The 27,467-nt window shown below is 40.7% G+C and overlaps 1 protein-coding gene and 1 long non-coding RNA gene across 8 annotated transcripts in view; one reads left to right on the plus strand and one right to left on the minus strand.

Moving 5' to 3' along the window:
• Positions 1-10,013: 10,013 nt before the first annotated feature.
• On the minus strand, positions 10,014-19,797 carry LOC102899255. 2 transcript variants are annotated; one of them, XR_441531.5, is made up of 3 exons: positions 17,295-19,794; positions 15,404-16,129; positions 10,014-13,748 (listed from the first exon to the last, which is right to left on the minus strand). It is a non-coding gene; the product is annotated as an uncharacterized LOC102899255 (long non-coding RNA). The 2 variants fall into 2 exon arrangements; XR_441530.5 differs by having other exon boundaries at positions 10,014-16,129; positions 17,295-19,797.
• A 234-nt stretch (positions 19,798-20,031) lies between these two features.
• The window catches only part of MORC2 (MORC family CW-type zinc finger 2), a 39,992-nt gene continuing 32,556 nt past the window's right edge, over positions 20,032-27,467 (plus strand). For all 6 annotated transcript variants that reach the window (XM_006938594.5, XM_006938595.5, XM_003994803.6 and 3 more), the window contains exon 1: positions 20,032-21,238. In XM_006938594.5, the coding sequence (XP_006938656.3) occupies positions 21,171-21,238 (68 nt within the window). In that variant the 5' untranslated portion in view covers positions 20,032-21,170. The remainder of the gene's footprint in view (positions 21,239-27,467) is intronic.

Consider the following 27,467-nt stretch of genomic DNA (forward strand, 5'->3'; position numbering starts at 1 on the left):
AATGAAAGTTATTATTCTATTATGTGAAAATCTCCTGGTTTGAATGCCTATAAAACTCTTACCTCTGTTATTTATCCACCACCATGGGTCCCACTGATTTCCAGGCTGAAAGAGATCTGTCATTTAGAGGATGGGGTTTGGTTAGAAATCTGAGTAGAAGACCACCTACAAGATGAGGGACTCAGGTTTTCCTCTTCTGTAATGACTAGAACATTCTGAGTATTAACTGAGTTAACAGGCAGAGGGCTTAGTTCCATTCTTAGCACTAATAAATGATAATTACTAGTACATATTATAATATTGATATACCAAATGCTGGCCAGAATTGGCAGACTGAGTGGCATGGATGTGTTTCAGGCTGTTAACCAAAGGGTATTTGAGAGAAATATACCACCAGAACCAGATTCCTGGGCATGGGGCCTGCATGCATATTTAGGACCCCATACTTAGAAGAGTCCTGTGCTCAGGAGGGCCTCACATTGGCTTAATGCTCTGCTGCTGCCATCTTGAAATTCTTTTTCTTAAAAAATGTTTATTTATTTATTTATTTATTTTTGTGGGGGGGGAGGGACAGAGAGAGAGGGAGAGAATCCCAAGCAGGCTCTGTGCTGTCAGTGTAGAGCCCAACATGGGGCTCAAACTCACAAACTGTGAGATCATTACCTGAGCTGAAATCAAGAGTCAGATGCTTTACCCAACTGAGCTACCTAGGCACCCTGAGCCATCTTGAAATTCTTAGTAATTTTTGAACAAGGGCCTTTGTCTTTTCATTTTGCACTGGGGTCCACAAATTATGTAACTGGACCTGTAACACCACATTTTGACTCAAGTTCATAGTAGTAACCTGCATATAGTTTTCAAATTTCTTACAGCCATTTTTCTTATGTCTCTATATATCTTGAGCACCTTCCTCCATAAAAAATTTCACAAGGTAGGGATAGAAGGTGGACACAATAGGATTAGGAAAAGGGGGAGAACCAGAGTTGGGGAGAGTATGTGAGGATCTTCTCCATATCAACTTGGTACACAGAGATGTGTAAAAGGAAGTTGGTTTCTTGAAAGGCCCATATGTGAGGAACATGGAAACTTGACTCAAATTTTCTAAGTGGAAGAAAGACCAGAATGAGAGAAGCAAGGGAGGGGGAACAAGCAGGTTCTGCTTCTCCCCCTTAGGCCCAAGGACAAGCACAGAAAGTAAAGCCAAAAGTACCTACTTATCATAAAACAGGTCCAAATAGGCAAGGTCTGGCTCTGGAGGACAAAATATGATTAGAGTGGGGCTCTTTGCTTAAAAGAGGGGACTGGGAGAGGTATCTAGGCAAAGAGCCATAAATATAGCCTGAGCCCTCGTTCCCTTTTTGGGTGCCCAAGGCCCGAGGAAACAGCAATCCATTTGGCGAAGTGCTAAAAAAAACTTGGTATCAACTTGCTTGTCAGCCAAGGCCAAGGATGCCTGCTTTTATAGACTTGAGGTTTCTTGAAATTTTCCACATTTACTTTTGATTACTGAAAGATTTCCCATCATTAGAGAAAATGAAATATCTCAGAGTGGCTAGGGGTTTTGCTTTGGGGCAGGGAGTGATAGGAAGAAGCCATGTAATTACTTAGATCCTCTGTAGGGACCACAGGAGGTTTGATCGTCTCCTGCCACAGGCTGTCTTTCATGGAGACCCCAGCTGAGCCCTGCCTTTGGGATGGCTTTCTGGGCTGTCTCAGCTCAGTGGTGATGGCGGCAGATATGTGTGGGTGGCCTTGGACTCTAATTTCATGCTTGTTTTGTCATAAACTTTTCAAAATTTGTGCTATAACTGATCACATTGTAAAATGAATTTTGTAACATACACACAACAATATACTTCAGCATAATTGTGCTGGTCACAATGCAACCAAAGGATTTAAACATGTTAATTCACAGTACGCTACAGGCAATGTGTTCTGAAGATGGGACAGAAGTTAACACCATCTTGAGGACTATAGTCATTATCTTTTGACCATGTCAGGAAATCTTTGTGGTAAGAGTGAAGTGGGCTTGATGGTCCTCCTATCATCCTCTCCCTCCCTCCCACCAACTCCACAGTCTTTGAAGCCCTGATATGTGTATATCTCCAGAGTCCTGGACCATCTAAAACAGCATCTGAAGTTGAATACCTTCTCTGGGAAAACTATTTTCTCCCCAAATCCAGACAGTCCCAGACATCTTCTGAACTTGAGAAATTAGAGTTCTTGTCCAAAGAAGCCTGGCATTGAGTCAGGCAAACGTAGCTGGATGTTTCTGTTCTGTTGCTTTTGCCCCAGGAGAATGACAATAACAAGCCTGGGGCTTCCCGAGGCCCCTCAGTGTTTGCCACTTGATGAAATTTGGCTTTGGCCAATTTTCCCTGACCTAATGACTAGGTCTGATTTCAGCTACTTTCCTTAAGATTCGAAGTCCTGGCAGTCCAGGATGGCAACCTGGGATAAAGCCATAGGTCTTCTGGGATAGTCAGAATTATACCTGAACAGAAAACAGAAAAATACCTTTTATTCTTGTTGGTGTGAATGATCAGGATTCTTAACTGTGACTTAAACCTGCTTGTTGTTGTTGTTGTTGTTTTAAACGAGGAGCAGTTGGGAGTGCTGAGTCTCAATGTGACAGTGAAGTGGTGAGCCACTCATCTGTCTGGAGCATGCCCAGATTGGCCACCTGCTCTGACAGATGAGGAAGAACATGTTTCTATCAATGAGAATTGAGCCTCCTTAATCCAGGCTTTCTGCCACATTTGCTAACAGGCCAGCTGGCATGGGTGGCATCCAAGGACCTCAGCCCACAAGAGAAATGGAATGTGACATGTTTTGCTGCCACCAGCACTCCCAAGAGTGATAGGGCAAATAAGGAATTGATTTTTCTTATAAAAGAGATTGAATATGATGGCATGTATGCCATTGACACTGGCAAGTTGAGATTAAAAAGATGGCAGGGGAATGGCTGGCTGGCTGAGCTGAGAGGCTTCCAGGCTATTGTTACCTTAATGTTACTACTAACAACAACTGCCATTTACTAAGGGCTTATTGGGTGCCAGGCACTGTGCTCAGTACTGTGTGTCCCAATCCTCACATTCTTTGAGATTGGGACTGTTGCTATTCTTCCTTTTATGAATAAAGAAATTGGCTCAGAGAGGTTAAGCAGCTTGCCAGTGTCTTCAGTTCTGCCAACGCAGAAACTTCTGTGGCTCAATCTACTGGAGTTAACAGGTTCTAAGTTTCTGCCTCTTATGGACTGATCTCATAATATTTTCTAAACATTACATGTCAGGTGCTGGTAATAAATTGAAATGGGATGGCTTAGTTAGGACTTTGTCCATTTCATGAAAAGAGAAGACAACTCAAATGAAATAGGTGAAAGTTGGATTTACTGGCTTGCAAAAAAAGGCCAGGGTTAGTTTAGCTTCAGGAATGGCTGGACCCTGGGGGGACAATATCTTTGAGGATGCTCTTTCTTAGGCCCCTGTGCATGTTCCATTCTCAGGCAGTCTCCTTAAGGTAGCAAGATGGTTACCAGCAGTACCAGACTGATAGCCTTACAGTTCTAAATTTGGTGGATCCAAAACAAAAAGAAATGCCTTTCTCCATTGTTTAAACACCCCCGCCCCCATCCTCTCACCTCTCAGAATTAACTTCTAGTTTCTATACGATTGGTTTGGCTTAGATCATGTGTTCATCCCTTACGTAAATACCCTGATCAAGGGGCTGCAGGGCTCTGGTCAGTAAGTCTTGGTTATGTGCTCACCCTGGAGCCAGGGGTAGTTAGCATACAAAAAGTCCTGGAGGGAAATTCAAAAGAAGTGGCGATGGATAATGAGAATACAAAAGCAATAGATGTCCACAGCAGTGGGAACTCCGGGAGCATAAAGAATGGGCACCTGGCTAATAAAGCAACTGATTATGATGGGAGACACATGCCTAGTTCTTGACCTGACCAGTCATCCACCTAGGGCACTGCACTTTTTGTCAGTCCAGCTAGGGGGCAGATTGCTTCGGTAGCATAAAAATTAGAACAGATGGATTGAGAAGGTACTAAGAAATATTCCCATCAAAGTATTTGTGGGCAGATTAGGTTCAGCTGTGAAGGAGAGAAAACCTCAAGTACCAATTAGGTAAAGAGGATAGAAGCTTTTCTTATAAACAAAGCCCAGAGGTAAACAGTTCAGGTGTATGGTGGCTCCGTATTCATCACAAACCTAAGCTCCTTCTAGCTTGTTGCTCCATCACCATTCACACACAGCTCCTTCTCCTTCATAGTCTATGACATGCTCAAGTTCCAGCCGCCAAGCCCACATTGCAGTCAGCAGAATGGAAGGAAGAGATGGGCACACATTCTTTTATGGACAAGTTGCAGCAGTTGCTCATGCCCTATTGGCTAAAATGTAGTCAGTGGGCTATACCTACATGCAAAGGAGGCTGGGAAATGTGTTTATTCTGGGCAGAACAGACACAAGGAGACAACCAATCTTTGTCAGAACGTGGCACCTTAATGAACAGCTCTTTGTTGCACAGAGTGGCCTATCCAAAGGCTAAGGACCTGTCACTTGGAAACCAAGCACGTTCAAAAAGCAACCCTAAATATGTAAAATATAACTAACCATATTCTTTGTTGCCCTTTGATGATCATTCTTCGATTAGCATATTTTAATTACAAAATGTCCAGTTGCAATTTAATTGCTTCTTTAAAAAATATATTTAAATTGGGGTGCCTGGGTGGCTCAGGTGATTAAGCATCTGACTTCAGCCTAGGTCATCATCTCGCCGTTCCCGGGTTTAAGCCCCACCTTAGGCTCTGTGCTTACAGCTTGGAGCCTGTTTCGGATTCTGTGTCTCTTTCTCTTTCTCTTCCCCTCCCCCACTCACGTTCTGTCTCTCTCTCTCTAAAATAAATAAACGTTAAAAATTAAAAAAAAATATATATATATATTATTTCTTAGAAAGGAGTTCGTTTTTTATTTTAAAAAGGCATATATTTCCCACAACTAGTGAAACAATGCCAATATGTAGAAAGTACTAAATTTCTTCAAACTCTTCAGTTTACACCTAATAGTCTGCTGTGTGTCCACCTTTCTTTCATGATCATTTATTCACTGAGACATTTGTAGGTTTTGTTTTCACAAAAAAGGGCTCACGATATACATTATTCTGTAACTTTGTCTTTTCACTTAAACATATGGACATGCCACAAGAGCTAGAAATCTCACTTATTCTTTTATACAGCACCATAATACTCCAGAGTGTAGCTGTTCTATAAATGATTCAACCATTCCCCTTTGATGGACTCTCAAATTGTTCCCATTTTTCTGTTACCACAGGCTGTGTTGCAGCTAATGTCTCCTACTGATGTCCTTGTATCTCAGTGCTTTTAGATCTTTGAGACAGTTTTTCAAAGTGGGACTGCTAGGTTAAAAGATGCATTTAAAAATTGTAATTGATATGGCCAGATTATTTTAAAAGACTGGAACAATCCACATTCGCACCAACAATGTACAAAGTTGTCATTTATCCTAATTATTGCCAGCACTGATCATTGTTCTTTTAAATTTTGCATCTGATTGGCAGGTGACCAATGGTACTGGGTTTTGATTTACATTTCACTGACCAAGTGTACACTTGATCCACTTTCATATGCTTATTGAAATGCCAGAGAGAATAATGGTTTGAAGCATGGACTCAAGAGTCGAATTACTTGGGTTTGTGTCATAGCTCAAGACGTGGGACCACCTATTGTATGACTTGGGCAAGTTACTTTACTCCTCTGAGCCTGTTTTCTTAGCTGTAAAATAAGGACATTACCTATCTCCAAGGGTAAATAATACTTGTAAAGTGAAACAATGTCTACCGCATAGCAAGTTCTAAACAAATGGTTAGTGATAATTATTGTTGATCTTTTAGATTTCTTGCATTGCTATTGGGATGACTGTCTTGTAGTAATCAATACGTAGGAATTCTCTGTATACTAGGGATATTAATTCTATTTCTGTCACTTGTGTTGGAAAATTTTTCCCATCTGTCAGGTGTCTTTTATAGAACCAAGACTTGTTCTCCCCAAAGTTGCTCATGTAGTCAAATATGTCTATAATTTCCTTGAGGGCTTCTAGATTTTGTTTTGCTTATGATTCCCCATCATAAGATTACAAAGTCTCCTAAAAATGCTTCCAATATTTCATTTTAGCATTTAAATTTGTAGTCCCTCTGGCATTGTGTATCTTTTGAGTCAGGGATTTGGTTGCGTTTTAGGCATTTACTGTAGTTCTATATAGTAGTAACATATGATATTTAATTTAGAAACTTCATGGAAAGAGATATTTGGAAGAAAATATAGTATTCACAGAAATAGGTAATCAATTGGGTAGTTTTTTTTTTTTTTTTAATCTTTTAATGTTTATTTTTAGGAGAGAGACAGAGCACGAGTGGGGGAGGGGCAGAGGGAGAGAGAGAGAGAGAGAGAGAGAGAGAGAGAGAGAATCTGAAGCAGGCTCCAGACTCTGAGCTGTCAGCACAGGTTCGAAGCGGGGCTCAAAGTCATAGACTGAGAGCATGACCTGAGCTGAAGTCAGATGCTTAACCAACTGAGCCACCCAGGTGCCCCAATTGGGTAGTTCTGAATATCAACGGGTTTTGATTTTATTCTTTTAATGGAAACTTCTCTTTACACACATGGAATCCGGGGCACCTGGGTGGTCAGTTAAAGTGTCTGATTGGCTCAGGTCATAATCTTGCAGTTCTTGGGTTTGAGCCCCGTGTCAGGCTCTGTGCTGACAGCTCAGAACCTGGAGCCTGCTTTGGATTCTGTGTCTCCCTCTCTCTCTCTGCCCCGCCCCTGCTGTGCTCTGTCTCTCTCAAAAATAAATAAATAAATAAATAAATAAATAAATAAATAAATAAAAACTAAAACCACATGGAATCCTTTTTTCGTATGAAATATTATAAGAAACTCCAATATATGAAGTTGAGCTGTTCCTGTTTTAAGTGGTGATAAAAGGCTTGAGTTAAGATAACAAAAAGCCTTGTAAACATGGATAAAGTTCCAGAATAAAAATTGAGATTTTATTCTGAAACAATTGGAGAACCATTAAAAGGTTTTAGGCAGGGAGTGACTCAATCAGATCTGCATATCAAAGATTACTCCAGCTGCTCTGTAAAGAACAGACTATAGTAGGACAACAGCAGAGACAGTGACACTAGAATGGCATCACAGTAGTCCTAGCAATAGATACATTGGACAAGGATGATAGAAGCAGACAGTTTTAAGGTATATTTATTTACATATACACCAAGAGAGTTTAATGACTAACAGGGACGTCTGGGGTGACAGAGGAGAAGGAAGTGACAAGAATAATTCCTGTGTTCTGGTTTGAGAAACAGGGTGGAGGGTGGTGCCATTTATCAAGAACAGAACACTAGAAGAGCAGATTTTGAGAGGGAAAATGATGGGGTCAGTGTGAAGTATCTGTGTGTTCATCAAGCAGAGGGACATCCAAATGCCAGGTGGACTTTCAGATCTAGAGCTCAGGAAATACATCTGGGCTGAAAATAGGACTCTGGAAGTAATCAACATATAGTTGGACACCAAAGCCATGGAAATTGAGATTTTTCAGAGTAGGGCAAGAAAGCCCAAGACATAGGAGGGGCACTGATTCACTTGGGGTTCTCTGACTGTAAGCAACAAAAATTGACCCTGGCTACAAGGGCCTCTGCATATGGTTATACAGGGATATCTTTCGCAGCCATATGTAACAGCCTGTACGGCCAATGGAATTTATTGGAAGGATATAATAAGGCAGTTCCCAAGAATTAGAGAAGCTTAACATTCAAGAAAATCAGGAAATCTGGGCAACTGAGGAAGTCTCAGTAACATGAACTCATATGTCCCTTACAAATTATTTTCTGGTAGCATGGGAGAAGGGCAGTTTCCCAAAGGGAAGGTGAAGTGCTGCTTTCAAAGGAGGAAAAAGGCACTGGGCAGATGAATATAGCTGTCCATTATGTTACATCCTTTGGCTGTCCAGAACATGCATTCTTCAACATGAATAATTTTATAAATGTTTCCATTCAATATACTGTAGAAAATGGATTCTTCTCCCCCAGGAGAGAACTTAAAAATAATTTCCATGTATCACATTCAGTGTCAAACCTAAGATTTCTGGGTGATAGTCTCCTTCAGTTATTAAACTAAGGTGTGCCTTGAAATGTACAACTTATGCATCTGCTGGCATATTTAACCATCACCAACACACCTGTATACATTAGTGAAAAGACACTGCCAGTAGAACAGCTTTCTTATCCATTTAAAATTGTTCTATTGTCAACAGCTACCTGGTTATCCAAATTTTGCTGTCACTAGGCACATGCTTCCAAATGACAAGGGGGAAGTACCTGTACTGGCTCCTTTGCCAATAAGAATTGCTCATTTCCCCCACCCTGGGACACAGAGCAAGTTTTTGCTGCTTGTATTTCAGTCTCAGTTCCAGATCTTCCATGTTCCTCAGGGTCTGAAGCTTAATTCCCTGGTATCAATTCCTGTTATCATTCAGTAATTTGGATGCAAGCAATACAAACCTGCTTTAGCTAACAAATGAAAAGGGAACATATTTTATGGATACATGGGGGTCTATAAAAATCAAAGTAAAACTTGGGATAGCTGGGCCTTGACAACAGGAACCAGGGAACGAAGAGGGATGTCCTTGCACCAATTCTGATAGAGTTTCCTTGGAACACTACCATCAGAATGACCTGGCTCCTGATTTTGGGTCACCTAAGACTCAAAAGTTATCCCAAAGAAAAGTGGGGATCTATCACTAAAGGAAAGGAGAAATGACTCAGGGGAGGCAAAAATCAATGGATGACTATTATACTAATATTTAAATGATAGGGAGAAGAAAAGTATCTACAGTGGAGCATAGCCAGAAAGGCAGGAAGAAAATGAGAAATGTCACAACACCTAAGGGAAAAAAGAGTGCCAAGGTGTGTTGGGAGCAGACTGCTGGAAGTTCACGGAAGAGGTACATGTACTGGACTTTGCAATAAAAAGGCCACTATCGAACTTGACTGTAGTGAGGTAAGAATAACCAAGGATTTCAAAGAAAATGTGATTTTCCCCCCCTTCTACCTACCCAGTGTGAACACTGCAATAGGCCTTAGTAGATCAATATCAGTTGAGAACTGGTGAATCACTGATGAACACTGATACTATGATATCCTGATAGTCCAAATACACTCATTTAAAGAGATAGGCTTAGATAATTAAAAAAAAACAATTACTGAATTCTGAGTTCCTCAAACAAGGTACAATGACCTTGTCAGTTTCAGTACTGGATGATGAATATATTTATCTAAATATTCACTAACATGAAGATAGGTATTTTATATTATTTGACAAAATAGGCTTGGTGGTAAGTAACTTGCCAGAGTCAAACAATAAGCAATAAATTTAATTTTTAAAATTCTTTTATTTTAAATAAAGTTTAAAAGTAATGTGAGTAGTGTAAAATATTCAAATACAGAAATGTATAAAGTTGAAAGTCTCATGTAATCTACACTATTCGAAGAAAGCCATTAGTAGACTTTTCTATGCATCATAAACACAAATTTTTAAGTGAGTTCACACTATACATTTTTCTATTAATAGTTTCACTTAATATATCATGGCCATTTTCCCATGTCCATACACAATACATGTACTTTATTAATTTTAACAGACATGTAGATTTCCTTATATGGCTGAACCATATATTATTCAACAATCCTTTATGGATAAACACTTAGGTTTTCCTCTATATTTTTCTACCATGTAATTTTTATGCTTCTGTAGTAACTTAAACATTGTCACTTCTTGTTTCACTTTGTCTTCTGGCATGGAAAATAAATTTCAGTGTGGCCATGACCTCTAGCTTAATAAATATTTGGATTTGTCAAGTTTTGATATTGGTAGATAGTATTTAGTCAGGGCTGACTCAATTTTAAACAATAGAAACCCAACTCAAAGTAACTTAAAGCAAAAAAGGGTATTTATTGGCTCACATAACTGAAAAGTCCATAGGGATAAACTAGCTTCAGGCACGGTTGGATCCAGGGGCATAAACATTGTCATCAGGACTCAAGTCTCTCCATCATTTGGCTCTGCTTTCCTTTGCACTGGCTTCATTCTCTGGCTCATTTGATAGGGTGGGCCCTGTTGGTTAGAACTTTTCATACTACAAAGTCAAGCAATCTCAGTAAAGAGAGCTCCTGAGCCTCTCCTCCACAGTTCAGTAAAACTCCTAGGGCTGAGTATCACTGGACCAGCTTGAATCACACGGCCATTCCAGAACCAATTACTATGGTGAAGGAGATGGACCATGCTGATTGATCAGGTCTGAATTACATGTCCACCCAAGAAGCTTAAAGTTAGGCCAGACTGTTTGAACCATGTGGACTAGAAACAGGGAAGTGGTTCCAAGAAACATCAGAGTTGTTACAATGAGATGGAATGAATGCTGGTCAATCAAAAACAACTGATGCCAATGATAAGACCAGATACTAAAAAAGTTTAGTCTGTGTTCAGTAACAGCTGGCATTGTTACTTTCTTGACAATAAAAGAATTCTGAAAAAACGTCATGAGTAAGTTTGTCCTGTACTCAGGAAGCTTGTAATCCATTTGAATGGAATAATCATATCCAATAGCATACTTTGGATGATGCAATAAAGTTTCAATAAAAGTAAAACTCAGTGGCCATGAATCTGACAGCCCAACCATCTTGCTGACATGAAGCAGGACAACTAGCCTCCCACTGGCAAATAGTTCTGTGAGACTACTGAAGTCAGTGGTAAATTTTAAGTTCAGTGGAAAGCTCTTGTGTTTCTTTAGTCTTTCGCCAAGTTGAACAGGAACATTTCTGTCATCTCTGTATTATTGCAGAAGAGAGGAATGGACAGAGCTTGTAATCTGCTGTACTCCTTCAGATTGGGTGGAAAGGATCTCAGGTGCTGAAAATGATCAAATATATATAGGCATAGAGGCTTACTCTGCATTAAAAACAAAACAAAACGAACAAACAAAAAGGCTGCTGGTCAAGGAGTACATAGCATGGTCCTTCCAGTTATGAACAGTAAGTCCTGGGGGCTGGGGGGGAGGTGAGGTGCAGGTTGCTTCTGTTCAAAATTCCCTGGTGGAACTGGGTGTAAGATAGGCTGATACCAGTTGTAGTCTTCTCAAGCACAGCCAGTCTGATTGCAACGTGTCAAAAAAGGCAGACGAGGGCTGAGTCAGGTAAACAGGTAAATAGAATACCTTCAGCAGGGCTAGCCACACCAATAGCCAGGATGTGATCTGGAAGAATGGGCAGATTAATATCAAAGCTCTGTAAATTAGCTTTTACCCTGAGTCCTCCAGGGTTATTCCATAGGGTTGACTCTGGATACCATTTTCTGATCTTAAAGGGCCAGTCAGGTATAGCAGCTTTAATTTTCCTGTTTATCTGCCCAGGAACTTTCAGCTCAGTAGAAGGCTATATTCTCAATTCAGACTTGAGGTTCTGTTGAGGAGTCTATGCTACATCTGGGAATGACAAGGTTGGGAGAGCCAGATTCATCAAGGTTGGCCCTACTCTCTTTGGTAATCAAGTCTCCACCTTCTGAAACTCAGTCCATCTCTGAGAATCAGCTTAAAAACAAGGCCTTAGATTGGTGGGTGGTGCTGCTGAGACTTATATTGAGATCTGAAGCAGGGAGATAGTAGGTAAGATCCTAGGTTTCAGTTTTAGGCTTTCTGCATTTTCAACTATCAATTCTTATACACAGAGCATATTAGACTCTTGAACAGATGATCATCCTCACCTTAAGCCCCTCATTTTGACTGCACTTGACAGGATTAAAGGGAATGACTGGCAGTGTAGACCAATGTCTTTTTCTGTAATGTACAGGAGAAAGAGAAAATTGAGCTGATGTTTTGAAGGTAGTAGAAAAATGGAGTCTGTAGATAACTTCTTATTAACAAACAATAGTTGTATATACAAGCAGCTAGTCATTAGATTTTTATTAGTTGAGGATGTGCAGGCCTTGTTTGATGATTTGTAGACAGAGTCATGTAATCAGGGTTAGTCTAAAGAGTAAGAGACAAAGATACAAAGAAATCATTCCCAACATTTAACCAGTGCATTCATTAAAGTAGTTGAGGACAGCTGCCCCTTAAGTAGACTGTGAAGTAAGAGAATGAGATTTTTCTCATGACAAAAATCGAAGTCTACTTGTTTGACATGATCTGGTCTGGGAGTTCATGAATTGAATCCATCCTGCAGAAACAGATAAGTGTCTTAATGCCTGAGAGTATCTCATAGCAAGGAATGAAGTCAGCCACTCTGAATCAGTGTAAAACAATATTGAGACAGATGAAATTCCATTAAAATATCCACAAGGACAAGACACTGTGGTCTTGTGACATTAGGAAGAAGCTGCAGGAAGCTCTTGAGTCTACTGACAAAATTCTTAGCTGCAGGCTTTGTAGATTTTTTTTCAAGTCAGTCTACATTTTCAGCAAAAAGGTAGATATGCAACTTGAGATGCCCAGCAAGCAAGCTCCATGGCCTGGTCAAAAGGTCTACCTCCAAATAATCCTAACACCTGTAGTTGATGGTACCTGACATCAAAAGGTCCGTCATAAAAGAACATCTCTCATTGGTTAGAAGAAAATCTTCCAAAGGGTCACATTTAAAATCACATACATCAGAGGATGTTCAAAAATTGTCTCTTGTGGACCAGATGTTACCTGTAGTTAGAGCAGAATATTCATAATTTTGGAGCAGATATGCCAGTGATGGAGGAAATTTTGTTTTTTAAGGTTATTACCTCATTTATCCTGGAAACAGCAGTTAAACTGAATAAAAACCAAGGAGCAGTGTAACTGCCACTGGTTGAGTCATAGTGACTTGCAGTTTTGAGAGTAACATGAATAACCAGGTACCTTTTTAGGTAATGTTGCCAGAATTTCAGTTCTGCTTTCATAGTTAATGGTTATCCCTTGCACACGAAGTAGAGTACCATGGCTGATGATGGGAGGTCCAATGTACAAGTTGGTCTTATATGGCCTCAACGAGGCATCATCAACTTTAGTACCAGCTTCAATACCTGGCGATTCAGGTATCCAAGGAGATCAAGACTTCAAAGTTATGTATTTCAAGTACCACTAGAGCATGTGGTGTTTGTGATAGAAGTTGGGTAAGGGAGTGTGTCAGTGTAGAGTACATATGCATTGCTCTCTGACTATATTGAATGCCAGGAATCACTCATTTGAAATCCATCTGGGGGTACAGGGCTGTTAATCTAGGTCCATTTGATACCACTTTCAGCCCACTTGACTACCCTGGGGTGGCAAAGATATGCCCATCTTCTTGCACTTTTCTGACTTTGCCCACAGTAAGCATTCCTAAGAATGTGCAGCATCGACTGAACATGGACTGGGTTGGGTAGAGGTACAGATCAGAATGCCATTCAGGTTGCACATGTTGTCTAGGGCAGTGGTTTTCAAACTGTGTTCTGAAGAATTCTAGGTGTTGTAAAGAAGTCTCCTTAGGGGTCACCATGGTGGTAAAGGAAGATGCTTGTGGCAGGTTTCAGGCCCCCCACTCCTGCTTCATCTACAGCAGCTTCTCTTTTATTCTGGGCTTCCACATAGTTTTCATTGAAAGGGCTTCATGGTCACAAAGCCTTTGGAAAACCAATGATCTAAGAATAAGTTGTTCACAAAATGCTGAAATACAAAAAATAGGTCACAGAAACCAGAAACTGTGAGCAAAGCCTGTGGTAAGCCAAGGTGTTTTCCTATTCATTCTTTCCTTAATACGGACCACATTACAGAATGATGAAGTTAACATTCAACTCTGCTATAAATTCTGATTGCCTCAAATTGGGTTTGTGACTATCAGTGAACAGGGCTATTGGTTTTAAGTGACAATAGCACTGGGATTTTTGCAGTCAGCATACAGCTGCAAAATGCTTTCATTTCTTTGCAAGTATTATCCCAAGTCCATGGCTAGATGACTTCTCTTCAAGATCTTTGAAGATCTCAATGGGCCACAACTCAAATTCTATGAAAATATTATTCTCCTCCCCCTTTTCTCCCACCATCCTTTTCCTCCTCCCTTCCCTTCCCAATCTCCTCACCCACCTGAGATACAATGCCCTTAAACTAGGTTTACAGCACAATTTTAGGGACAGAAAAATATGTTGTTAAATGTCATGGAATTCAACCAATTTGGGGGCAAAATAAACTTTTCCCCATTCTCTTCCCACATATCCCCACAAACCTTCTAGAGGTTCCTTTCACAGAAATTAAGAGGTAACGGTCAAGATGTAGGACTCTCAGATGATAAAGACATACAAATTCAAGCAGTTATTGACAAAAGTAAGAAAAGAGGGTGGTGGTTTCAAAGATTCCGTTTACTCCTGAGTCTTCAGGGCAATCGGGAAGCACTGGCTATACTGCTCCAAAGCAGTTTCTCTATTAAAAGGAATGCTCCCAAAAGAACAGTCTGTCCTTGATTAAACTTACTACACACTAGGCTAAATATCTCAATGAGGCTCTTTGTTGCAAGTCTTCTGAGATCCTTTAATATGCTACACTCAATTGGGAAGGGAACACGTATTTTACCACCTTACAAGACTACACAAGCTCTACATATAGATGTTGTATGCATGCATCATATACATGCATACATACACATATGTGAACAGCACTGCTCTAAAGAAATGGAGGATCCATTTTAAGTAAATTTTGAGGGACAGAAGACCTTAGATAAGATCTCAGTGTCCAAGAGTACTAATAAAACTTTTTTAAAAATTTTACAAAGAACAAAACATGAAAAGGGATTTCCAATCAGGCCATTTGGGAATGTGAGAAGACTATGTGAACAACGGATCTAGAAGTAGCTTTGTGTTTCATGTTGTGTAGTCTTACTGTCAGATGACCATGTGCCATGTTGACTGGATAAATCTACCACTAAGGAGACAGTCTGCTCTTAAACCTTAGAGGTAGTGCCATAGAATTCTGGCTTAGATGGAGCCATCATAAAATTACACTTATGACGTCCTGACTGACTGAGGGCACCAGATCAGGAAGTGGGAAACTTTTCTGGGGTTACCAAACTCCAGTCATTTTTAACACTGCAGGTAAAGTAGAGGCTAAATTAATTCCATGGAGAGAACTGGACTGGGAGTCAGAAGGCCTGACCTTTATCACTTTGTAGCTATGTCACCTTGGATAACCTTTAAACTTCAATTTCCTCATTTGCAAAAAGAAGTTATAATCTATTGTGTTGTTTTGATAATTGAGATTTATGCATGTAAAAGTGCTTTGAAACTATAAAGTGCTATATAAACATAAGGGATTACCATGATAGGTTCTACCTGGATGTATCAAGAGGCCTTTTCTGGAATCTGATTGGAGCTTTGTGAGATGCTGTTAGATAAAGGGATTCCTTGGTAGAATTTCTTACATTTGTGTGAAAAGTTCTGGTTCCTGAGTAATCCCAAAGATGCTGAGTTCACTGTGCCTTTGTTTTAATTCCAGTATCTGCTGGTCAGAATATCTGCTTTCTATTCAGTAGGCTACTACAGACTTGAAGTGGAAAAAGAATAGGGTCCCGTGATCTGGATAGGACCCTAGACACTTCACGAATTTCAATCATTCGAAATTGTGGGGTATGATCCAACGTCGTTCTTGAAAGATGTTATCATTCTTCAGTGTTGATAGCTAAAAATCCCCTGGTCCAAATTTATTGTGTGTCTCTGAAGGCTTTAATTGAAGAAACGAAATGCACACTCATGGAACAAACTGGGCCTTTTGCTGTGACAAAATAGCTTCAGCTATCTGGCTTGAATAGTTTGACTTCACTATAAAGGGCTGTGCTGAATCTGGGTAGAACAGGACAGGAGTGGAGATGAAGGCCACATCATGATGGTTGAATGCCTCTTGGATCACCATGGTCCACTGGAATGGTGTCTTCTTCAGCAGTAAGGTGAAGGAATCACCATGGGCAAAAATCCAGGTACCAGATCTATAGGCTGATGGAACAGTACAAGGAAGGTGGTCAGAAGGTCCAGGTGAACACTCAGCCATCAGGAGGCACAGGACTGGAAGGGATAGGAACAAAACAGGTAAGATAACAAATGCACAGAATTACAAACACAGGACTCCTAACACTAGAGTGGGTCTACTGTCAGGATTATCAGCTGCTGGATGGGTACTAATTCTCAGTAAGCCTAGCTAAAAAGCTGACAGATGGGAAAATGGGGAATAATAATAATTTTTTTTAAAAAAGCCTTCTGATTAACAATTAGTGATGATAAGAACAGAAATAGTTCTCTGGCAGGGACTGCTTCCTGACTCTTGAGAACAAACTGTCTTAGGAAAGCAGCAAACAAGGAACTGCCTTAAGTCTCATATTCTGGGGGAGTAATGTGACTGTATTCAGGCTGTTGGGCAGTGGTTGATGGGGGGGGAGGAGGGGAAGAAGTGGCTCCATAGATAGCACAAGAACTGAATTTAAATTTACATAGAACACGAACCTAGATTTTGTCCTTCTTCCTTTTCCAATGCCTTGCTCAAATTATTTCAGGACCTTGCGCTTTCAAAAGCTTTTACTTTCATTTTAACAAGATGCCATCTTGAGTGGTAGAGAATAAGGTACTTGGGAAATAAGGCACTGTTCTTTGCATCCTTCTGTTAAATACCCTATGCAACGTATCAGTTTCTCTTCCATGTTTGAGGGCTCCCTAAATCTTTTAAAACTTAGAATTAAAAAAAAGAAATACATGAAACACAGAAAGAAACATGGCCCATACTAGTGATCTTTTGCCTAATCAAGAGTAATTAGATAACCACACAGCAATTAAACAAATGCTTACTAAATGTTTATTCTGAGATAGCCTAGTCTCTAAATTACTCCTTTCTATGAAATGCTTCATTACATATAGTAGTATGTGCAGCAAAGACTCTTAAAACAAAGCCTTTGCTTTCAAGGGCTTACTATCTGGAAAGAGAGCAAATGCTTGCAAATGACTACGAGGTATGCTCTGCATAGAGAGCTAAAAGGTAAACAACATGATATAATACTAAAAAAAAAAAAAGATAAAGTTAGAGAGACTCATGAAGAAGAGAATATCTGACTTGAATATTGAAGAAATGGCATTGTTCTGACAGGTGAAGAACCAGAGGAGAGCATTCCAGGGTAGAGAAGAGAGCATGAACGTAAGTGCAGAGATGTAAGAATAAGGCATTTTGGAAAATAGCAAGTACCGTAGTTCACTTTGGATGGAGCATCACTAGAACTTGCAATGAAGCTCTGGCAGAGACTCAGGTCTTCAAATTCCCAGTAATAGCGCTGGTGGCAGTGCTTGCTCCATTGTTGTCTCTTCTCAAATCAAGGTCAACAGCCCCCAGATTCAAAAACAAGTATGTTCAGCTCCAGAGTCCCTGTCACATCCTGATGAGCTCTTCAGGTCCCAGGTGCAGTTCTTGAAAATCTGGAAATCTGGAGTCCATGCCGTGGCTACACAGAAAAGCATCTGCTGCAGCTAGTGCAGAACACTGTAGTGAAATCTTTTCGGCCTCCTATCCTGGACATCTCATGTTTTGTTACAGAATTTCAAGCTTTGAGTTCCAGTTGTTTTTTTTCCTCTTTTCTCCTGAGGAAAGCATCTTATAAGATCACCACAGTCTTAAGATTCTTTTGAGGTACATCCAGATAACAACAAAGGAGCTAAAAGACCAACACATTTTTCTCTACAACAGTCCTTTCTCTGGAAGTGAGATCATTTGTCTCTGCCCTTTACGTAAAAGGAATAGTCAATTGATTTTCTCAGACATTTGTATGAAATAACAAAACAGGTGAACACCTAACCAGACGAAATACACTTATATGTATTTATGTTCACTTGCTTAGAGCTGTACCACTGGTAAGCACCACTCCACAAAGAGAAAATGTTTGAAATACAACTGTTCAAACATTTCTATAGTGTTTGCTGGATAATGGCCTGGAATTTGATAAAAGCAGCTGACAATTAACAAAGAAGCAATAACTGGCATCTTGGCCATCTTAGTAACACACTTGCAAGCAAATAGAATACAAAGCAGGCCAGGAAAAAAGTAAGCACTGAAACACTTCCAAATCTACTGATTTTGAAGTTCAGCCAAAGTCATAACAAAATTTCAGAGAATGCTAACCTTCAATTAATAAAGATAAGCCCCCAAACATCTTCAAGAATTCCATGCCTGGTTTAGTCTGTTCCAGTGAGCCAGCTTGCTAAAAATCCACCTGCACCATTAATTAGCTGGACTCGGCAGCACCATTTAAAAATAAGCCTGCTCACTACCAACCGCAGAGACTAAAGATATACAATAGAAGCAAGTAATGGATGGCAACCATGGTCGTGGAAAATGGTCAATGAAAGGGAAAGGTAGTCAGGCACCAGTATAAGCAGCAGAAAAACAAGAGTTGCTGGGCCAAGGATTAAATAGGTTTCTCGATACTAGGGAACACATCCATTTCTAGTTTCAGCTGCTTTATATTGGGTGCCATAAACCATACCATACACGTCAGCCAGCGTTCAGGCACCCCATGGTAAAAGGAAAGGACTCAGAATAGAAGCCAAGCAGTGGAGTGTTGTTACCCCAAATATCCATTATGCATAGAAACAGCTCACATATCCCAGGGATCCTAACAGGGGCTTCAAATCGGTTGTGAAGGGTCCCAAATGACATCTAGGCCTCAGTTTCCTCCTCGTGGCATTACGGAATTGTAGTTCTTAACTCTTCTGGGTCACAGCCCCCTTTTGAAAACTTGCTGGCGATGGATCCTCATTCCCCCAAATGCACACTCCCACTATTTCTGCATACAATTTCGGGGGAACTTGGGGGCTTCCAACTCCAATCCAAGGTTCCCAGGTTCAAAATCCAAGAACTGGGCAATTGCTAACTTTTCTTACAACTCAAAAAAAACCCCATTACAAACAATAATCATCCCTTACGTACACCGACGCTTTATAGTTTACAAAGCGCTTTCAACCCTACAAACATTGATAGGCAGAGGAGGAAACTGAGGCGCTGACAAATTACAGAGTGATTTGCCTAAGGTCACTCGGCCAGCTGGTGGCTAGGCCCGGAAGCAAACCCAGCTCTTCCGACTCCGGGGCTTGTCTCCCCGCCCCGGAGCTGCCGCCAAAGCTCCCGCCCCTCACTAAGGGGGCATGAGGAGGAAAAGACAAAGTAGAAAGCCCACCACCAACCATCCCCCAGCCCCTTCTTGCCCCCCCAACTGGGTCCTTGCAGGCCCCGAAGGGTGGCGCCAGGCCTCCACGCCGGCCCCGGCCACCCCCGCCTCCCCGGCCGCGCCAAATCCCGCCGCCGCCGCCTCCCCGGGAGCGGGGCGGAGCAGCTGCCCGCCGCCGCCAACCACCCGGACGACTCCTCGTCGAATCGCAAACGCATAGGCCGCCGCCCGAGTTCTGCGTACGAGAAGAAAGACGCGGCGCGAGCGCCAACGGCCACCGGGCGCGCGCCGCGGCGGCCGGGCCTGCGCCCCAAGAGCTGGATGCCAGAGCAGGAGAAAGAGCCGCCAACCGATCGCTCGATCGACCGCGCGCCCGCTCCTTCGCCCTACCAGACCGGGGAGGGGGGGAGGGCGCGCCAGGGCGTCTTCGAGTTAGGGGCCTGACTCCCCGGCGACGAGACAAGATGGCTCCTCCGGTCCGCGCCGCAGCTACCGTCCCGGCTGCGTCGCTCGGCCCGCCCCCGGTACTGTTTCTTTAAATGGCGGAGAGGGTCATGAAAGCAGGAAGAGAGGCGCGCGCTCTCACGTGACAGGGGCGGGCCCGGCTAACAAGATCCGGTCACGTGGAGACACGCTACCCACCAATCAGGAGGCGTCGCATCAGGGCGGGGGCGGGAGGAGCTGTGGCTCTGTGATTGGGTTAATGCACCGCGGAGGCCTCGGGGGCTTGGGGCGTCGGGGAGTGCGCGAGGTGGCTCGGGTTGTGTGCTCTAGCGGAGACAAAGCAGTGGCTGAGGTGGCTGTGGCGGCTGCGGCAGCGGCGGCAGAACACCTATAAACAACGAATTCTGTGGTGTTGAGTCCTGTCATCTCATCCAGCGCGGCGCGTGGGCGGCTGGTCTCGCGGCGGCGGCGGTAGCGGCGGAGGCGGAGGCAGCACATGGTTCCAAGAGCGCGCTGCGGTTGTTGGGTTCCAATTCCGTGGGGAGGGACAAAGGCAGCTTTGAGCACCCGGCAACGCCGGGTCGGGTGCTGCGCTCGCCACCCTGCCCTCGATCCGGGCCTTGAAAGCTGGGACTAACTCCTCTCTGTGAGGAGGAGGAGGCAGCGGCCTCGGGACTGAGGCCCTGGAAGGGCCTGAGAGCCGGAGGCCTCTGTCTGAGGGAAGTGGGGGAGGGGCGCTGCCCGCCTGAGGTGATTTGGGCGGGTCAATTCTGAGGCGTTTTTGTGGGTCAGTGTGAGGTAATTTGACCCACTACCCTGAGGAGATTGCGACGGGACCACAAGCTAGGTCTGGTCTGGGCTTTCGAAACGGAAATCGCCGTCAGCGATTAGGAGACTTCAGTTGGGAGGTGGTGAAGCGGGAACTAACGCCATATGCACTCCGTCGACTTCGTGGCCGCCAGCCTGGGGCCTCTTTAAGAATCACAGGATCTTTGGTGAAGACATGGGTGGCTGTCCAGTTTTATGACAGAAGTTGGTAGCTTTCCGGATTGATAAATTTCCTGGCCGGAAATTTAGAGGAACAAAAAAGCTCGAAGAACGTGAAGATGGAGCAGTAATAAAACCTCTCAAGTCCAATACTGTCTACTCCAAGACCGTCCACATTCGACCCCTTGAACTATCGCAACTTAAACTAAAGCTTAAGACTACAAATCTATGACATAGTTTTTTTCAGAATATTACATCATAGTCATTAAGAAGATAAAAAAGCTTGGAGAGATCAATTGTAGTTTTAGACATCTCTTTCAATATATTTTGGATAGACACCAGTTAACCTTGTTTAACAGTAAGGAGCACAGACTTAACCAAACCTTTACTGGGAGGAATCCTGGAAAATCTATTCCATTATAAAGTTATAGTTCCCAGTTAGTGGGTGAAGGACTGGAGACCTCACCGCACTCATGGCTTTCACAAATTACAGCAGTCTGAATCGAGCTCAGCTAACCTTTGAATATCTACATACAAATTCGTAAGTATCCTTTAGGTGCCACTGAGGTCACTGATAACTCATTCCTTGATAATACGAAAATCATTTTCCCAGAAAATTCTGCTTTTTTTACTTTTTGGGATGTATCACTGGATGAGTCTTGAGCTCTGTATTGAAGAACTGAGATAAGTGAGATATTTGTTGCTAATCCAGAAGAATACGATCTTCATTTGTTGGATCAAAATTTATTTGATCAAATGCAAATTTTAGTTATTTGAAGTCAATATATTGAGGTGTTTGATTCAAGTGTTTGATAGGAATCCAACAAGTGCTGTTCTTTGGATCCCCAGGAGTTGGACTATTCTCATATCAACTTTCTTTTTAGCGACAACAGCCAAAACAGTTGGGTTATAACAAGTCTTTTTTTTTCCTAACAAGAAAAAGAAAAGAATGAAGATCTTTAAATGACAACTTGTGAGAAGAAATTACTAATTTTTGTTTTCAGCAAACAGTTGGCCTTATCTTCCTGGGAAATTCGTCCCTAATTCCAATGAAATTTTTATGTGCTAGGCGGAAAATAGCAACTTGTTTAAACCCATAATTTAAGTAGCCTTTCCCCAAAATGTGTGCAAATCACAGAACACATATGGTGTTTATGTTCGAGCTCATGAGGAGATTATCATTATTCCGTGTTGATCTGGAATGTTTCAGGGTTAACTGTTATGCCACTCTCTTGGAAGTAATTCAGTGGGGTCATGACTACTTAGTGTTCTAATACATTCACTCATCACTTTTGAGATGAAGGTAAGTATTCTACCATTTTAGTATCTGCAGAGGTGATGAGCAGCTACATGAGTGGCTCAGAGATCTGAAGAACCGCTTTGAGGGTTGAGATGATAGACTTCAAACATCTAGTAACAGTAAAATAATTTTTAGCTTTTTATGGGAAAGGGCAACATGTTATGACGTCTGTAATTTTTTTTTTTTTTTGCTTTTTTTCCTAAAGGAAATAAAAATTTTGAGTAGTGAATTGCCAAACGGTGATAGTCTGGTTTTATTTTTTGTTTAGGGAGCTTATTAGTGAACTAGAACTGGTTTTAGAGTAGGTACTGTAGGGCCTGAGAGGCGAAGTCTCATGCTACGGAAGATGAATCTGAAGCCCACTTAGATAGGTTGGTGATGCTTATTTAGCTAATTAATAACGTCTTGGGCAAGACCCTCAGTATCCTTTTTTATATTTGAATGGTGTTTAAGAACAAGCATTTGAAGGCCACTTAGATGTTCACCGGTGATTGTATTTAATAATTGGTTACTTCAGTTCTGAATTGTGGAATGAGGGGCCAAATTTGGAATGACAAGACTATATGATAATCTTGGAAGAGCTTCCCCAAAGACTTTTTTGATAATAATAGTAACAACAGTTAATTGCTTCTTGCCAGTCACTTTTAAACGTGTAAAATAATCCTTATAGTAACCTTGCTGGAGTAAGGATTGTTCCTATTTTGCATTTGAGGAAACTGGGCTCAGGGTAACATGCCAGAAGTTACACGTCTGCTAAGTGGCAGGTTTAAAGCATCAAGATTTAAGGCAATAAATTTTACCTGGCCATAATGGTTAGTGTTTTTAGCTATCAGGCAGTACTAACTCTAGTCGAGTATACTTTTAAGGGCTTGTTTTCTTATAAAGCAAAGGGTTTACTTCCTACTTTGAAAGTCTATTCAATTTTAGTTTATCTCAAATTTTTTAATTTGAGGTTCTGGAATACTCTTATATTGCCATTTTATAACTTATTAACAATAGGTGAACAGAACTAAGGTATAGAATAAAATTCTAGTTAAGTCACTTGTTTAAAATACAACTGGAGAATTCTCTGTGAATTTGACTTTCCCATATTGAGTTGGAACCACCTGCTTGCATGAACATTTGAGGGTTGAATGTATCATTTTGGAAGCTCTAGATTTTCTAATCTGGATCACACCTTTGAAGTTGTATACTTTAGGATGTATCTAATCCTGCCAGAAGAAAATATGAACCCTGGAATACCAAGATAAGTTGGTTTGTAACCAGTTTGAAGATTTATTTATCATGGTAATGTGACTAGAAATTCATTTCTAGAGGAAACAAATGTTTAAATTTTCCTAAGCCGTGACTTGTTACTCATTATGATGGTAGATGGATCTTCTCTGTGTTAAGTGATGCAAGGTCACCTTCAGAAATGGGAAGATTTTTCTTAGAGTACCTTCTCCTTTGTTCTGTTACAATTTTTAAAACACAAAACCATTATAGAGTGTCTGACATCTACAATATTGCCATATTGTGAATTATGTAAGGTATGGCCCTTTGCTTACCTCCCGTGTAACATAGACTTGTAGGTGGAACACAGGCAGACTAGAAGGATAGAAATCAGTGTGGTGCAATGGAGAGAGCATGCATAGGCTTGGGAGCCAGCCAGGCTTGGATTTGACTGCTTCCTGGTTGAGTTTTTGGGCAGATTGATTTCCCTGAGCCTCTGTTTCTTCATCTATAAAATGGAGCTAATCTGACAGTGTTTATGAGGAGTATGTTAAATAATGTTTATAAAGTAATTAGCTCATACATGGTACATGATGATCATTGAATAGATGGTGATTATTGTTTATTCAGTGTATGATTTATATGAACCACAAGTTGGTCAATATGGTAGCAAGTTGCTGTTTGGTGGTATTCATTAGACAGATACATTCTTAGGAGCATTTACTGGAGACAGTAAACATCTACCTTGAATTTTTCTTTTTTTGGTATGATGTCTGTGGTTAAGTGTTGATGGTTATTGGTTACGTCAGCATTAAGGTTTAAAGCAGGCCTGTGAAATTTTCATAACATGAAAGTCTTAGTCTTGGTTATTTTCTTTTAATACTGGGTGTTGCAATTACGAAATGATAAGAGTTTTTGAATAAAAGGAGTTTTATACAGTTACTGGTCTTTAGTGGTGGGTTTTGTGACTGTTAGTAAAAAGTTCATGGCAATCTAGGTGCTAGATTCCAGATATAGTGATGGTAGTGATGTTCCTTTGTGACAAGATGCGTGTCTTATGTCACTGTTTGCAGTACTGCTAAGTGGTCTGAGAGAGCAGGATGCTTAAGTATAAGATGACTGCTTTCCATGTCTTTTCCTCTTGGCACGTTTGATAAATTATCTTGGCCATATGATACTTTGGTTTGTTTTATTTGTATATGTAGTGAATGAACATAGAGGAACCTGTCACCTCTAGAGACTTAATAGTTTTGGGGACTTACAATCCTGTTGAAATGTGGGTTCACGCTCTAAATATATTAAAGCTATTTGAATGTAAAAATTGTTGCTCTAGTTTCTCAGCTTTATTTTCTAGCAGTTAAGGCAATTAACTGTTGTCAACATCTCCAAGAACATAGCAGAAGCTATCACTGTATGATAGACTTGTGGATAATCTATTGGTTTAAATTCAGGCTGAATATAAATAGGGACAGCATATTCCTTATGTAATGAGTAGATTTACCCATGAATTTGTCACTGGAAATGCTGAGCTGCAAAACTATTTTGATCATGGCACAAATGGCATAAAAGCCAAGATCACTTGAAAGTGAGAGTTTGTTAAAAATCCTTGTCTTTTTCCAGATGGTTGACCTTTCTTTGATAACATGCAAAGAATCTTTACATCTGTGAAAATAATTTTCTTTGATACTTGCTCAGATATGTTTCAAATGCTAGCAAGCAATGAGTGTGCCTCTTTGAATATTATTTGAAAAAAGGAGAGAACTTATGCAGTCAGTATGTTTTTGATTCTTCTGATTTTAAAAAACATTTAGAACTCTGATTTTAGAATTTGTTAGTAGGACCCATTAATCAATCAGTTGAAGGTCTGGAGAAGAGATGTGCGTTGTCTCTGACTTTCCCAACAGTTGTCACAAAAGGCCCCTTTTGTGATGTGTCAGTATACATCACAATAATATCCCTTAGCTACACTTTTTAAATTTTATTCTTATTTTTTTAATGTTTATTTTTGAGAGGGAGAGAGCACACGTGTGTGTGAGCGGAGGAGGAGCAGAGAGAGGGAGACAGAATCCAAAGCAGGCTCCAGGCTCTGAGCTGTCAGCACAGAGCCTGACATGGGGCTCAAACTCATGGACCATGAGATCATGACCTGAGCTGAAGTCAGATGCTTAACTGACTGAGCCACCCAGGAGCTCCCACTTTATTTTTTTTTTTTAAATGTCTATTTATTTTGAGAGGGAATGTGTGTGTGTGTGCACACAAGCTAGTCAGGGGAGGAGTAGAGAGAGAGGGAGAAAGAGGATCCCGAGCAGGCTCCGTGCTGTCAGCACAGAGCCCAATGTAGGGCTCAATCCCATGAACCATGAGATCATGACCTGAGCTCAAGAGTCTGACACTTAACTGATTGAGCCACCCAAGTGCCCCTCCCTTGGTTACATTTTAAAGATATTTGTTAGTTTGTCTGAAATAGTTACATGTGGAACAGCATTGATACTATGTGGAACAACAAAAGCCATTTGGAATGTTTTCTTTAAATTCTAAATATACAAGGCACATTTCTAAACATCGTGTAGAAAGCAGTGAAAACTTAGCCAGAGATACTTTGTCCTTGCCCTATTGAGATCTTCTTGAATTCTGAATGTCTCTCATTTTCATGTGAAGCAGTTTTCATGTGAAGCAGTTTTCATGTGAAGCAATCAGAAATATGTATTGCTGAGAAGCAGTCACCATTTCTTTTTTTTAATTTTTTTTAATGTTTATTCATTTTTGAGGGAGAGAGAGAGAGAGAGGCAGCGAGCAAGCAAGGGAAGGGCAGAGAGAGAGAGAGAGAGCCACAGAATCCTAAACAGGCTCTAGGCTCTGAGCTGTCAGCATAGAGCCTGATGTGGAGCTTGAACTCACAAACCGTGAGGTCATGACCTGAACTGACGCCTAATCGACTGAGCCACCCAGGTGCCCCTATGGTCACCATTTCTGTTTGTGATTTCTTTGCCCTGATAGTAAAGGGTATTAGAGTAAGTTTTGAAGACTATTCATATTCACTGTTTTCACTACCAAAGGCCAGTTCTTCATTCTTTGATGTATTCCAGAGATTCCTGCATATAAATTGTAGTCCATTCTTATGGTTGTTCTGTTTGTTTGTTTGTTTGTTTGGGTTTTTTTGGTTTACAGGAGTTTTATTTCTGAATTTCCTTGACTATATTAAAGTATAACTTTTTATTGAAATAAGTATTGCAATAGAATTTGTTATTTTATATAACAATCCTCAAAATTAAAAAAAAATTTTGAGGATGGAGAGTAATTCACTTTGTTAAGTTTTTAGCTACTTCTATTCAGACAGGAAAATGACTGAAAGCTTGAGAGCAAATGTTAGATTCACTTTTAAATTATATTACCTTTAGTAAATCACCTTTAATTTTCTAACATTTCTCTCTATTTCTTTAGTGTAGTAATCTACAGAATACTTCTTTGTTTCTTCAGATGATAACTTGAAGAATTTAAGATGATTCTAGAAACTTAAATATTTTTAATTAAAGACATATGTTTTATGCAGGTTTTTTTTTCATAGAAATTGTTTTTCTTAAAAAAAATTTTTTTTAATGGTTATTTAGTTTAGAGAGAGACAGAGCGCCAGTGGGGGAGGGGCAGAGAGAGAGGGAGACAGAGTCCTAAGCAGGCTCCAGGCTCTGAGCTGTCAGCACAGCCCGATGGCAGGGCTCAAACCCATGAGCATCAAGATCATGATCTGAGCTGATGTCTGATGCTTAACTGACTGAGCCACCCAGGTGCCCCTGAAATTGTTTTTCTTTTCATGTAAAATAATTAAGGATTGGATTTTGGTCAGAAGAATTTGAACTCTATTTTCTAAGTGAATTGGAGATAAATTTCTACTTTTTACTAAGACCTATTTATTGATGCCATCTTGGATTAGCAACAGATATAATCACTGATCTCACGGGGGAAAAGTTCTTCCTAAAATTCCAATATTTTTTTTTCTTTTAGTAACAGTTTTAATTCAAAATTTGTAGTTGTAAAAATTTGTGGGTTTACTTGAGGGGAAACCAGGGTTTCTGGACAGTTCAGCTTTGGGTGTTTATTTTATAAGCAAATATTTTACAATTTGTTTTAAGTTTTACATGATATAGTAAGTGATCAGAGATCCTGGACACTGGTTATTTAATTTTGGTATATTTCATTCTAAATTTTTAGAAATTTTCACTTTAATGGCTACAACAGTTATACCAAAAAAAAAAAATCAATG

The sequence above is a fragment of the Felis catus genome, chromosome D3 (assembly GCF_018350175.1).
Source record: "Felis catus isolate Fca126 chromosome D3, F.catus_Fca126_mat1.0, whole genome shotgun sequence".
In the NCBI taxonomy this organism is placed as follows: Eukaryota; Metazoa; Chordata; class Mammalia; order Carnivora; family Felidae; genus Felis; species Felis catus.